The 13,035-nt window shown below is 32.8% G+C and overlaps 1 protein-coding gene and 1 pseudogene across 8 annotated transcripts in view; both read left to right on the top strand.

Annotated features, from left to right (window-relative positions):
• ZNF280D (zinc finger protein 280D) overlaps window positions 1-11,518 on the top strand; it is a 94,489-nt gene extending 82,971 nt beyond the window's left edge. For 3 of the 8 annotated variants that reach the window (XM_036033947.1, XM_036033936.1, XM_036033923.1), the window contains 2 exons: window positions 5,882-5,937; window positions 8,266-11,518. In XM_036033947.1, the coding sequence (XP_035889840.1) occupies window positions 5,882-5,937; window positions 8,266-8,893 (684 nt within the window). In that variant the 3' untranslated portion in view covers window positions 8,894-11,518. Of the gene's footprint in view, window positions 1-5,458; window positions 5,625-5,881; window positions 5,938-8,265 lie in introns of those variants that run through there. The other 5 variants (XM_028508131.2, XM_036033941.1, XR_004904925.1 and 2 more) reach the window with 4 other exon arrangements.
• LOC114493334 lies at window positions 2,603-2,873 on the top strand (annotated as a pseudogene).
• Window positions 11,519-13,035: the final 1,517 nt, after the last annotated feature.

Raw genomic sequence — 13,035 nt, 5'->3', positions numbered from 1 at the left:
AATATGGCTTGGCATAGCACTAATCCCAACATAGTTATATCTCAATTTTTGAGACTACTATATGTTTTGACCTAGGAAGTGTATTACAATATGATTTTTTTTTTTTTTTGTACACTTCATTTTATTTCTGGAATTGAAAAATACATCTTTGTATTCATTTGTTTAGTTTTATATGCACCTAATGCTGTTTTTTAAAAATGTGATTTATTTGCTGTTTTGGAAGTATTCGTTCCAAATGTTCACACACTCAAAAAAATTATTGGAAATATCTGGTGATCTTTTCTCACACCTGCTTCAATTTAAACTAGTTGCTCTCTAAGTCTGGTGCATTGTTTGTTGTGTTAGAATTTTCCTTACATTCTTGTATTGGATGTCCTGTTTTCTGAACCGTGGGTTCTTTTTCCCATGATTTACTCCTTATTTTGATGAAATGTGTACTTCAAAAGGGATATATCTTTTTTTCACTCCTTGCATCTAAAACTGTGTTTACTAAAATGATATTTTGGCTGAAGTATATAGAAAACAATTTTACATTGCAGTTTTTTTAGTTTTGTGGTTTTTTTTTTTAAGATTTTATTCATCCATTTTTAGGGAGGGAAGGTGGGGGGAGAGAGAGAGAGAGAGAGAGAGAGAGAGGGAGGGAGGGAGGGAGAGAGGGAGAGAGGGAGAGAGAAAGAGAAAGAGAAAGAGAAAGAGAAACATCAATGTGCGGTTGCTGGGGGCCATGGCCTGCAACCCAGGAATGTACCCTGGCTGGGAATCGAACTTGGGACACTTTAGTTCCCAGCCCGCGCTCAATCCACTGAGCTACGCCAGCCAGGGCCGCAGTTTTGAAATTATTATTTTTGGTCAGTTTGTTGCCATTCTTTCTTCAATTCTTTTCTTGTGTTTAGGTTATTTTTTCCCTAACAACTTTAATGATTCTCTCTCTCTCTCTCTCTCTCTCTCTCTCTCTCTCTGCTGTTTCGAAGTTTCTTACCGACATGTTCAGCCATCATCTTTTTTCATTCATTATGGTAGGCATTAGATAAGTCTTTGTAATTGGGATATTTCTGTGTGGGGGGTAAGTTTTTTGTATTATTTCTTTGGTAAATTTTCACTGTCATTTTCTCTGTTTTTTTTGTTTGTTTGTTTGTTTGTTTGAAACTTCTATTGATCTGATATTGTACTTCCCCTATCAACTCCTCTAATTGTATGGGGGTTTTTTTTGCCTTCTGTCTTTCATCTTTTTAGTTCAGTCTTCTAAAAAATATTTCCTAAAATTAGTTATTTTAGTTCTGATATATTTAATTTTGAAAAGTTCTGTAAGTTTTTTATTTGCTCTCCATTCTGTTTTCAGGGTTTTTTTGTTTAATGGATTAATAACATCTCATACTTCCCTGTAAATATTAAATATATATTAAGTATGTATTAATAATGTATATTTTTTTAAGATTTTGGTTACTTATTTTTAGAGAGAGGGAAGGGAGGGAGAAAAAGAGGGAGAGAAACATCAATTTGTGGTTGGTTGCCTCTCATATAACATCTACTGGGGACCTGGCCTGCAACCCAGGCATGAACTCTGAATAGGAATTGAACAGGTGACCCTTTAGTTCACAGGCCAGTGCTCAGTCCACTGAGCCACACCAGTCAGGGCTATTTTCTTCTGTTCCCAATCATGTTTCTTGTCTTCAAGACCCCTATTTTATTTTTTGTTGTTGATTTTGATCCTTCTGATGTTAAAGGATGTCTTCAATTGTGTGGTGATCCTTAGCTCTTAATACATATTAAAGAATGAAACACTAAAAAGTTAATTGGATACCCTGTGGTTTGGGATGGGGGTACAGCTGTTTTGCAGCTCCAGAGGGCACAATTTTATTTTTTTATTTTTTTAAAGATTTTATTGTTTTTAGACAAGAGGGAAAGGGAGGGAGAAAGAGAGGAAGAGAAACATTAATATGTGGTTGCCTCTCACACATTAGGGGACCAACTGGGGGCCTAGCTCACAACCCAGGTATGTGCCCTGACTAGGAATCAAGCCAGTGACCCTTTGGTTCACAGCCCGGTGCTCAATCCACTGAGCCACACCAGCAAGAGCCAGAGGGCACTATTTTAGTACTATAAAAATTATTGATATTTACCATATTAGAAATTAAAATTGTGAAATTTAAAAAATATTGTCACTTAAAAAATAATAAGCCCCCCATAAGTTACATAAATAACAATTTCTGAAAAATAACTATTTTCCAAAACAAACTTAAAAGAATAACATTGTATGTCTACTTAAACAGAATGTTTCTGTATTTAGTCCCTTATGATACATTGTTTTGGTTGAAATACATGAAGAATATCCAGCTTTATCCAGTGATTTGAAAAACTTTTCGTGCTCTGGCTGGTGTGGCTCAGTGGATTGAGCAAAAGGTCGCTAGTTCAATTCCTGGGTTGTGGGCCAGGTCCCTAGTGTGGGGGTGTGTGTGAGGAAGTCACACATTGATGTTTCTCTTCCTCTCTTCCTCCCTCTCTCTCTCTAAAAATAAATAAATAAATATCTTTAAAAAATAAAAAAAAATCAAATCTCACAAGGGTACTGGTACTTGATGTGAGGTTCCAGCAAACCTGCAGTTCACTCTTCAACTTCATGATGTTAGCCAAAAACACACTAAGTCATCTCCTGGTTCTAAACATTCAATAACAGGTCAACCAGAAACAGACACCCAATTTCCATGACAAATAATGGTAATGCTGTGTTAGCTAGTGGAGCCACTTTCTGTGTTTCTGCGTGGGTATATACAGCAACACAAATTGGAATAGAATGGAACCTGTCCCCTGTTGTCAGAGTCACCCCAAAGGAATGGAGAGATTAGTAATCATCACAGCTGGTATAACACAAATTGCAATAGAATGGAACCTGTCCCCTGTTGGCAGAGTCACCCCAAAGGAATGGAGAGATTAGTAATCATCACAGCTGGTATAACAATTGCCTCAAAATCAACTCACGGTTGATGCCAAGTGAAAGGACTGTGTACCCATTAAAATATGGCATGATTGATAAAATACATTTGAAATCTAAAAATAAAAAACAATAAAAAAATCTCAGATAATTCTGATTCCTTTCCTTTGGTATTACATCAAAAGTAGACAAGTGGAAGTTTTTTTAAAGATTGATTGCAATGTGATATCTGTCTCCATATATCTAAATTTTTTGTACTTTGTTACATTAAAATCTATTACTCTGTTTTGCACCTGGATGGAATCTTTTGTACATGGATGATTTTGGCAGGTATTGGTCATGTGGAAAATACTGGTTCCTTGACTGAGTTACTTAAATCTTCCAAGTGTTAACATGTTCCATTATATTATATCAAGTAATCATGTTCATTAAGATTATCATTAATCTTATCAGTGATAGATACAAGTTTTCCTAAAATTTAATTTTTGCTTAAATTTTATTTTTGGCAATAAGTACTGTCAGCTTTCTTTGGTGGCACAGACTCACTTTGTCAGTCTTCAAGAAAATGTCTACTAAATTGCCAAGTCTAAATACCCATAGTTTGACAGTTATTTTTTAAAATTAAAATAATGTTAAATGGAAAAATGATCTGGCTAGGTTTAGCTCACAGCTCAATCACAGACCTAAGTATTTTCAGTATGCAATAGCAGTGCTTTATGTATTCATCCTATTTTGTCACATAGGCTCTTAAAAAGACAAACTCAAGGATTGACACATAATAAAAATTGTATAACAATCATAAAATTACTGTTGATGTATGCTGATAAAGAATACAACGGTTAGTTATATAATTTCGATTTGGTGCCACTCCCTTGATTGGTGTTGAGATGCCAGCATTTTTCCCCACCACTGTTTTTGTTTTAATTTCTTGTGCCTCCTGAAGGTGTTTTAGAGGTCCCAGTTGTCTGTGAAGCAGTCTTGGAGAACTGCTGACGTGAATTCATATATGTAAAGGTCATCTCCTGGATTAGTGTGCTGTACAAACTGCACAGTCTGCAAGGGAATTGTTTGGACTTGATCATAAGAAATCAGGTGCTCAGCTGACTGATTCTTTGTTGGGGAATATTCACTCAAAATCATTATGGGAAATGTTTTATTTGGGGCTAGTAATTTTCTCCAAAAAGGAAATCTAGATTCCAACTGGAGGTGGTAGGATGGAGAATGATTCCTCTGGCTGCTGAAGTTCTGGGATCCAGGCAGGAGAGAGACTGTGGGTCCCTTTACTCAGTTTATGGTTTTGACTAATTTATTATTTGTTTTGTTTTATTTTTTTCTCAGTACCTCATGCCTGTCCTTTGCTGTTCTTAGTGTTCACAAGTTTAGACTCTCTCCAGTTCAGAGTTAACTAACCTCTAGCCTTTGTGGTAGCGTTAGGATAGGTACCTGTAGAAAAAGCATTTAGATTTCTCATTAGTCTTTGTGTTTAATTTTTACCTTTTATGTACTGAATGTTGTACTGAATTCCATCAAATATCAGATTCCTTGGGTTGCTTTGGCAAAAATGATTCTCTTATACTTCCAACTTAGATGTTTTCTTGCAAATTCCTCCACAGTATGCAGTCAGTTTCCACTCCTCTGGCCACTTACCATTTAAAAATTTGTTGAAACCTCTTTGACAGTAAGTCTGCTTTGGTGTTTACTTGGTGTCTATGAGAGAAAATGTTTTATTTCTTTGCTCTCATTTTAGCAAGGTTTTGGGAGAGTGAAGAAATAAATGTATGGGATTAATACATTTATCAATTTCACAGGCTTGGGTCATCACTTATAATGGTTAAGAAATTCACCGCTTGTGGCATTGTTTTAGGTTTTCTACTTAACCTGTGCAGTTTTATTTTTTATTTGTAAAAATGGAGTTTATGATGTCTAGTATGAGAATGAAATGAGATAGCGAATATAAAGTTCTTAACATATTCTATGCATCATGTGTACTCTGATTGATAATTGTTATAAACTGTTATGCTAGCCTCTGGCTTACTGAGGTTTTATTGTATTCCTTCCTCATGAAAGATTTGAAGTAAGTAAAATATATAATTTGTTATTTAATATTACTTCCACTTACTATGACTCCAAATATGAAATGATAATTTCAGAAATGTTTTTAAGTGTCTGTACTTAATGTTTGTTTTTTTAAAAAAGTGTGAATGCCACTTGTTCAGATTTAAATTGTGTTTAACTAATTTTCTATTCAAGTAAAGTTGACTTTTGAACAACCTGGGGGTTAGGGACACTGACCCCCACGCAGTTGAAAGTTTGTGTAGAACTTGACTTAATCAAAAAAAACCCTGCAGTACAGTTGTCCTAGATATCTGCAGGGGGTTGGTTTTAGGACCTCACTGCCAACCCAGTGGATACCAAAGTCCACGAATGCTCAGGTCCCTTATATGAAATGGCATAGAACATTACATACAGCTGGCCTTCCATGTCTGTGGATTCCCAACCGCAGATTGAAAATACTGTTTTTAACCCGAGGTCAGATGAATCCACAGAAGCGAAACCCAGGGATACAGAGTGCCAGCTGTATATTTATTGAAGAAAATCTGCATATAAGCGGACCCGCACAGTTCAAACCCGTGTTGTTGAAGGAACTGTGATTGTAATTATGGCCCATATTTGAAACAGAGTCTAAGGAAAGCAGGTATTCTTATAACTGGATAACTGTTTTATGACCTTGATTCAGAAACTTGTGGTACAAAGAATTTCTTAAAGAATTTTTTAAATTGTACTTTTGATAATGAGAATTATTCTAGTACATACTTTTGATTAAGAAACTATTTTTTTTAGTTCCTTGATGTATAAGATTGCACACTTAAATTCCTTCAGAAAGTTTAATATCATAAAAGTAGTTTAAGCTTATCCATGAATATAAAAGAAAATTATCATTAATCATTTCAGGAACTTGCAAGACCTAATATGGCGGAAGAAGAAACAGAAACATCAAATTCTGAAAGGTAAATATAAGGAAAAACTGAATCTCTTGAAACCAAATATATAAATGACATTTGTTTTACATCATTTTAGTTAATCAGTAAAGGACTGTTTAAATGTTTGTAAATGGTATTGTTTTTAGTAGTGGCTTTTAATTTTAAAAATTTTGAAACTTTAATACAGGATTATAGGGATTACTTTAGGGATTACTATAGGGAAACTTTAATACAGGATTAACAGGATTATATTACAGATCCTTAGTTTTTAAATACTTTTATACATGTAGAGTATAAAGTTAAAATTTTTAAAGTACATACTAGTAAGTAAAATGTTAACAGATTTTAATTGCCCCTATTGAATGAAAACAGTTAAAAGATGCTACAAGTTACAACATAAGGAAAATTATTGCAAATAGGTAATTGTAAAATCTTTATTTATATATAAATCATTTTCAGAAAGATTAATGGTACTTAATGGTACCCTCCCAATTTAAAAGTTTCAAAATTTAGGAATTGGTTTTTAAACACTTAATGCTCAGGTAGGGCACTAAAGAATACAAGACATTTCCCAAACTTTTAGTAAAATAATTCCAACATTCTAATTAGAAATTGTTTTCAGATAAAGATAGTTTTATTACACCTTTTTTATGCTGTTCAATTACTTTTAAAATCGATTTCTCCATTTCTCTTTTATTCTGTATATTTTACAGTAGGTTGCTTGTTAAAGCTGTTAATAAGCAATTTATGGATAAAGCCTTATGAAAGTGTTCCTTAGAATTAGCTAGAAAAAATGATCTAGCCCTTTCTTCACATAGCATTTTTCTTAGAACCCTAAAAGGAAGGGGGGAAGAATTTATTAATATTTAACTAAAGAGAAAAAGCAGACTTGTCACTTCTCTGTTATTTAACATTTTCTGTAAATTGTAGTTAGTCCAATAAGAGCTGGACAAAGTAACAATTATACCAATTTAAATGAGGAAAATATAATTTTTTGAGATGATGTAATTGACCTATAAGATCCAAGAAAATGAGCTAAGAATCTTTCCTATATATAACATGTGATTACAAAATAAATGGGAAAAAATGTTAATTTACAATATTAACAAAAATGAGAAATGTGCAAGATTTAAATAACAAACATTTACTGGGATAAAAAATAATATCAATAGCTTGCATGATAAGCCATTTTCCAAAATAATTTATAGGATATGGTTTGGAAACTAACAAAATTTAAGATTCATATTTTTCTTTTTATTAATACCATAATTTATTTAATTATTGCCCTGTTGTTAGACCTTAGGTTGCTTCTGTACTCATTATTGAAACACTGTTTTAACGCATGTCCTTGTACAAATATCCTTTGCATTATTAAATTATTAAATTTAGGGAGAAGAGTTGTAGAATATAGGCAATTTGCTCTATTAGATAATAAAGTACATTGTTAATCTATAATTGTTAAGACAGTCTGGAATTGGCTCAAGAATTGTCAGTCTAAAGATAGATCATAACAAAACTATAGTGAAATGGCCTTATAAATATAATTTAGGAAATAGTAAATAGTCGGCACTATTGCTCTTTGAGTTGTCAATTCATTACAAAAAAAGCCTAAATTCTGGGTAAATTAATGTAAGAAATAAGACATATGTTATCATTAAATTTATTTTTGCTAAAATAAGCATTGTTACATCTAGATAAGGGGCTGGAAATCCTTTTAGAAATCTTCTATTTCTTATGTTTTATTATTCACTAAATAGTTTCTCTTAACACATCAGAATAAAAGTAAACACACAGACACACTCATAAACATATGTGTACAAATGTACACAAATCTGTGTATTTTACATATTATTTTTAGGGATAGTTTTGTATTTCCTTAAATTAGGCTATTAAAAATTGGGGAAATGTTTATGAATGCTTATCTGATTTTGTATATAGAAAGATTGTAGCCATAAAAAGATATATAAATCATAAAAGAAAAATAGGTGTTTTCCATATACATTTATTCCTTATGTAAAGTACTCTCAGAAATTAATAAGAATGCTTAAATTTTAACTAAAATCAAGCAAGGATGTTAACACATAAAAATAATAACCAGGACTAAAATTAGTTGATAAACTCTACAGGTCTACTTTTAATATGAGATTCTGGAGTTTTTCGCTCTCTTGACTAAGAAAATATCAACCTCCTAAATTGTAACCTCATGACGAGGACTGGGAACCTGGACTTTGTTTTCCTTTTTGATGGGCAAGTAAGTCCATCAAAAAATATTTAGAGCATGTCTTAATTTTGATAATGTTCAAAAACATTGTATTAGATGAAGGAATAGATAATGAAAGGTTTTATTTTTTTCAGTCAACATGATAAAGCTTCTTCAGAAGAAGAAAAAAAAAGTGAATGTGATGCAAATTCATTTGAAGCCCCATCAGCAACAAAAAGTGAAGAAAGCATAATAGTTTCAGATAAAGAAAAGGATATCTGTCTTGAAGACAAGGAAACTGGCTCAAAGAATATCTTCAGTTATGATTCAAATATTGGTGAGAATAAAGTGGAAAAGGAAAAACAAATTGAGCACATTTGTCAAGAAACAGAGCTGAAAATGTGCGAAAGTTCAGAAAACATAATTTCATGTGATCAGATTAAAGATCAAAACTCCAATGAAGCCAGGTTTTCTTCAAAGAATATTAAGGATTTGCGGTTGACATCTGGTGATGTTAGCATTGATCAGTTTTTGAGGAAAAGAGATGAACCTGAATCTGTTAGTTCTGATGTTAGTGAACAAGGCAGTGTTCATCTGGAACCTTTGACTCCATCAGAGGTGCTTGAGTATGAAGCCACAGAGATTCTTCAGAAAGGTAGTGGTGATCCTTCAGCCAACCTTGATGAAGTAGTATCTGATCAAACAGATGATGTGCCTGGGGAAAATGGCCCTAGCACATCCGAGACAACAGTAGACCTGGCAGATGAAAAAGAAAGAAGTTGAAATTAGTTGTCATTCTCAGTTTTAGTGTACAAATGGTAAGAGCATTTGGAACAGTGCTATCAGGTGAGCTCAGTGGTGATTTAGTAGAGTTCAGAAATAGAAAAATATGAGGGAGGTCATTCATACACTTTCTCTGAACAACCTACATTATTACAGAAATTAGTTCAATAATAGCATGATAGTATGGATTTTCAAGAGGTTTTAAAACATGAACAGGATTTTAATGAAAGTTTACAATAGAAAAGCTTCATTTAACAGTTCTCAAGGAAATGGAACTTGATTGCCAATATGAATTATTAGAATATTAGTTACATTTATAAAGCATTGAAAATTCCATCAGTCCTAAACTAAAAATCTATTACTTATATGTCCTTCTCAACTTGAGGGAAGAAAGTTGGAAACCACATACCTTTTGGGAATAATTGATTTAAAATAATGGCTAATTGGCATTGTTAATGAAAGCTTTATTTTGGGTATGATGCTGGTAAATGCTTAAAGTGTGAAATTAGCGAAGCTATTGAGAATTTGAATGAACGTAAACTTATTTTGGATTTAATATAACATTCCAGACTATCAGAAGCATGTAAACAGAATATTTGAGTCCATGTACCTCCATACAAGTGTTAGCCTGCCAGGCTGTAAGCTTACCTTAATTAAACTTTCAGTGAAAGTGAAATTATTAAAATATAAATTTATATTTGTGTTTTTTTGTCAGTGTGAGCTGTGCAGAAATCCCTTCATGAATTAGTTGTATAAAGTAGAAATCCATTGTTGAAACTTCTGTAGCTATTATGCTTTTAATATTGTTTTAATGATCTTTAGAAATAGACTCATGAAAATGGTCTGGATACCAAACCAAAGTATGATATAATATAGATACTGTAAAGCAGCAAACTGAAAACATGTCCTGGCATGAACTCAGCCATGTTTCAGTGACTTTTCCTTTAATTGTAAAATAGAGACTTCAAATGGGACCTAAAGCAGTGATGTAAAAAATTGGTTTGGGATAGTTAGTCTAATTTATCCATAAGATGGCCACTAAGTTGATTTTTAGTTGTTTTTTATCCTCTAGGAAATAAAGATCTAGAAATCAATAAGAATAACAGTAGTCTGCTTTGAAGTACTAATAAACTTTTATTTAAAATGCTACATTTTTACTTCTTAAAACGTGCTTTGAATTCTTAAATTTTGTTTCACTGAATATTAAATGTTTTAAATGTCTATTAAAATTCTGCTGTATATAGTTTTTGAGTAAATATTTGTAATAAAATTCTGTCCCTGAATAATTTTATTTTTCAGAAAACTGCTTGAATCAGATTACCTGTGGCGCCTTTAGAAACTGTATGCTTGTTAAGGAAACTTCATGTTAAAGTTAGTGGTAGGGTTTCATTCTGTATTCTTTAATTTGATGTATGATATATTTTAAGTCAGTGAAGTATAGGGAGAAACACTGCTAATATTTACAGAGAATAGATATGTTTTCTAAACCCTTTCACTTCAAGAGAAATATAATTTAATATTATAGTTTTCTATCTGCTCAATAAATTAAAGAGGCTAAATAGGCAAAATATATTAAGTTATTTTCTTGAATATGGGGGAGGGGTGGGAAAACAAATATTTTTATCTTTCCTGCTCCCAAGAAAAGACAGGGAGAAAGGAACCTATTTGCTCTTACCCTTCACCTTGTTGAATCATAAATCTATAGAGCAGAAAGATTTTGGGAGTAATTTAAAACTTAAAAGAACAGGAAGTAAAAGAAAGTGTCTTTGTGATTCACTTTCAGAATCTCATTCAATTAGTTGCCAAGCCTATGCTACAAAATCCTAGAGCACTGTGGCAAAATAAGTCTCTCAATGACACTAATGCCTTTTGAGCTTTGGGGTTGTCCCTTCTCCTGCCTCTATATACCTTTATAGCAGTGCTATTCAAAGTAGCTGTTCAATGAACTGTTTATACCTATCCACTGCGAGAAAAGGAACCTGTACCAGACTATAAATTCTTCATTGAGAAAGTCTGGTACCGAAAACAAAAAAGCAGTTGAAATAAACATTGTACTTAGTAACCTCATTGGTATTTGTTCTCACACAATACCCTTATCTCATTTCTTATTAGGAACAAACAGTTTGGGCAAGCAAACCAAACCTGTATGTAGCATTGCTTTAGAAGGATGGTCTGCAGACTTTTTCTGTTGAGTCCAGGTGCTAAATTGTGGGCCCTGGTCACAATTACTGAAGTCTTCCTTGTAGCATGGAAGCAGCTATAGGTAGTATGTAAATAATAGCCTGTTTGTGTTTCATTAAAACTTTATTTTAAAAAAAACAGAATGTTGGCTGGATTTGACTTTGCTTTAGAGTGTTTATACTCCCTTGATAAGACTGTGAAAACCAGTGATGCACATTAGTTAGTGACTCTTTTGCTTAAGAACTAACTAATGACTACTGCCTTAGTATGTTATGGTTCCCTGTTATCTAGCAATAGGATTATGATAGGTTAAAAGTGCAGTTCAGTGACATTAATTTGATTATATTGATTTGGTGGCATGTACTTTTAATTTACATTGAAAATCTAAATGCTATATTTATGTGTGTTATTTCTTCCCCTTTGCATCTCTCCAATATTGTAGGGGGGATTTTGGAATTGTTTTACCTTCTACAAATTTTAAGAACTATTCTAAACATTTTTTAAAGGAACTGGCAAGATACGAGTTACCTTGTTTTCACTATAAGTAAAAAGATAAGGAAATCACACATCTGGGCAATATTTACCTAAGGTTACAAAGCCAAGATTTGGTCTGATTCTAAAGTTACTGTTTTCTGTCATACCTATAGTTCTCAGCATTTACATTGAAAGTTGCTTTTTAAAATAAATCTTTTATTTTTTACAAATAGCCCTCCCACTGATCACACAATTATACTTTGTTTTATTATTTATGCAGTGATTATACATATATGGAATGGAGCACTTCTTAACCTAAAGAAAAGGAACTAGTAATATTTTTTATTACCAGGAATTAAGGGATTTTACCTCAAGAAGAGGAGTAATCATTGTGTTAATAGGAAAGACATGTAATATGAAGATCACATAATTTAGTAATTTTAACATCATTACATTTTTGTAGCCTTCTATAATGTCATTTTTTGACTCCATGGTTGACACGATCATTTTTGTTCCATCAAAACTGTTACTCCAATACCAATATTTCCTACTGACTTCAAAGAAATAAGACTTTTGTATTACGTATGTAGGCATTCAAAAAGGATTACAAGTGTTTCATTTTTACCAGATAACTATAACACTAAGACTTGTTCTTTTCAGCAAAGAAATGAAACGTTTTTTTTCTTTTAAATAGGGCACATATGCAGATCCATGTAGACAAAAGGAATAGTCAGATGGGATTTTTAAAAATTGATTTTAGAGAGAGAAGAAGGGAAGAGAGAGAATCATCAATTTATTCTACTTATTTATGCGTTCATTAGTTGTTTCTTGTATGTGCCCTGACTGGGTGTCAGCTTGCAACTTTGGTGTATTGGAGCAATGTTCTAACCAACTGAGTTACACAGCCAGGGTTAAATTTTTTTAAATCATGACATTTTTTTTTATTAGACTGTTTTCTCTGTTGTTTTTCCCTCCTCCTTCTTAAAATAAACCCTTTAACATTTGTCGCAGTACTGTTTTGGTGTTAACAAACTTCTTTAGCTTTTCCTTGTCTGGAAAGCTCCCTATTTCTCCTTCAGTGTTAAACGATAGCCTTGCTGGGTAAAGTAGCCTTGGTTGTAGGTCCTTTTTATCACCTTGAATATTTCATGCCACTCCCTTCGGCCCTGGTTGGACAGATATGTGGGAAAAATGTAACTTGGATCACCTTTTTCCACCATACATGAATAAATTCAAAATGGATGAGAGATTTAAATGTTAGACCCCAAACCATAAAGATCCTAGAAGAAAACATAGGCAGAAAATCTCAGAAACTGCTCATAGCAATTTTTTATCAGACATATCTTGCCAGGCAAGGAAAACAAAAGAAAAAATAAACAAATGGGACTACATCAAACTAAAAAGGTTTTGTACAGCAAAGGAAATCATCAACAAAATGAAAAGACAATCCACAGAATGGGAGAAGATATTCGACTAACATCTGATAA

This window comes from Phyllostomus discolor, chromosome 1 (genome assembly GCF_004126475.2).
Source record: "Phyllostomus discolor isolate MPI-MPIP mPhyDis1 chromosome 1, mPhyDis1.pri.v3, whole genome shotgun sequence".
Classification (NCBI taxonomy): domain Eukaryota; kingdom Metazoa; phylum Chordata; class Mammalia; order Chiroptera; family Phyllostomidae; genus Phyllostomus; species Phyllostomus discolor.
Note: the sequence above shows the minus strand (reverse complement) of the source record. Positions and strands in the feature narration are given on the sequence as shown.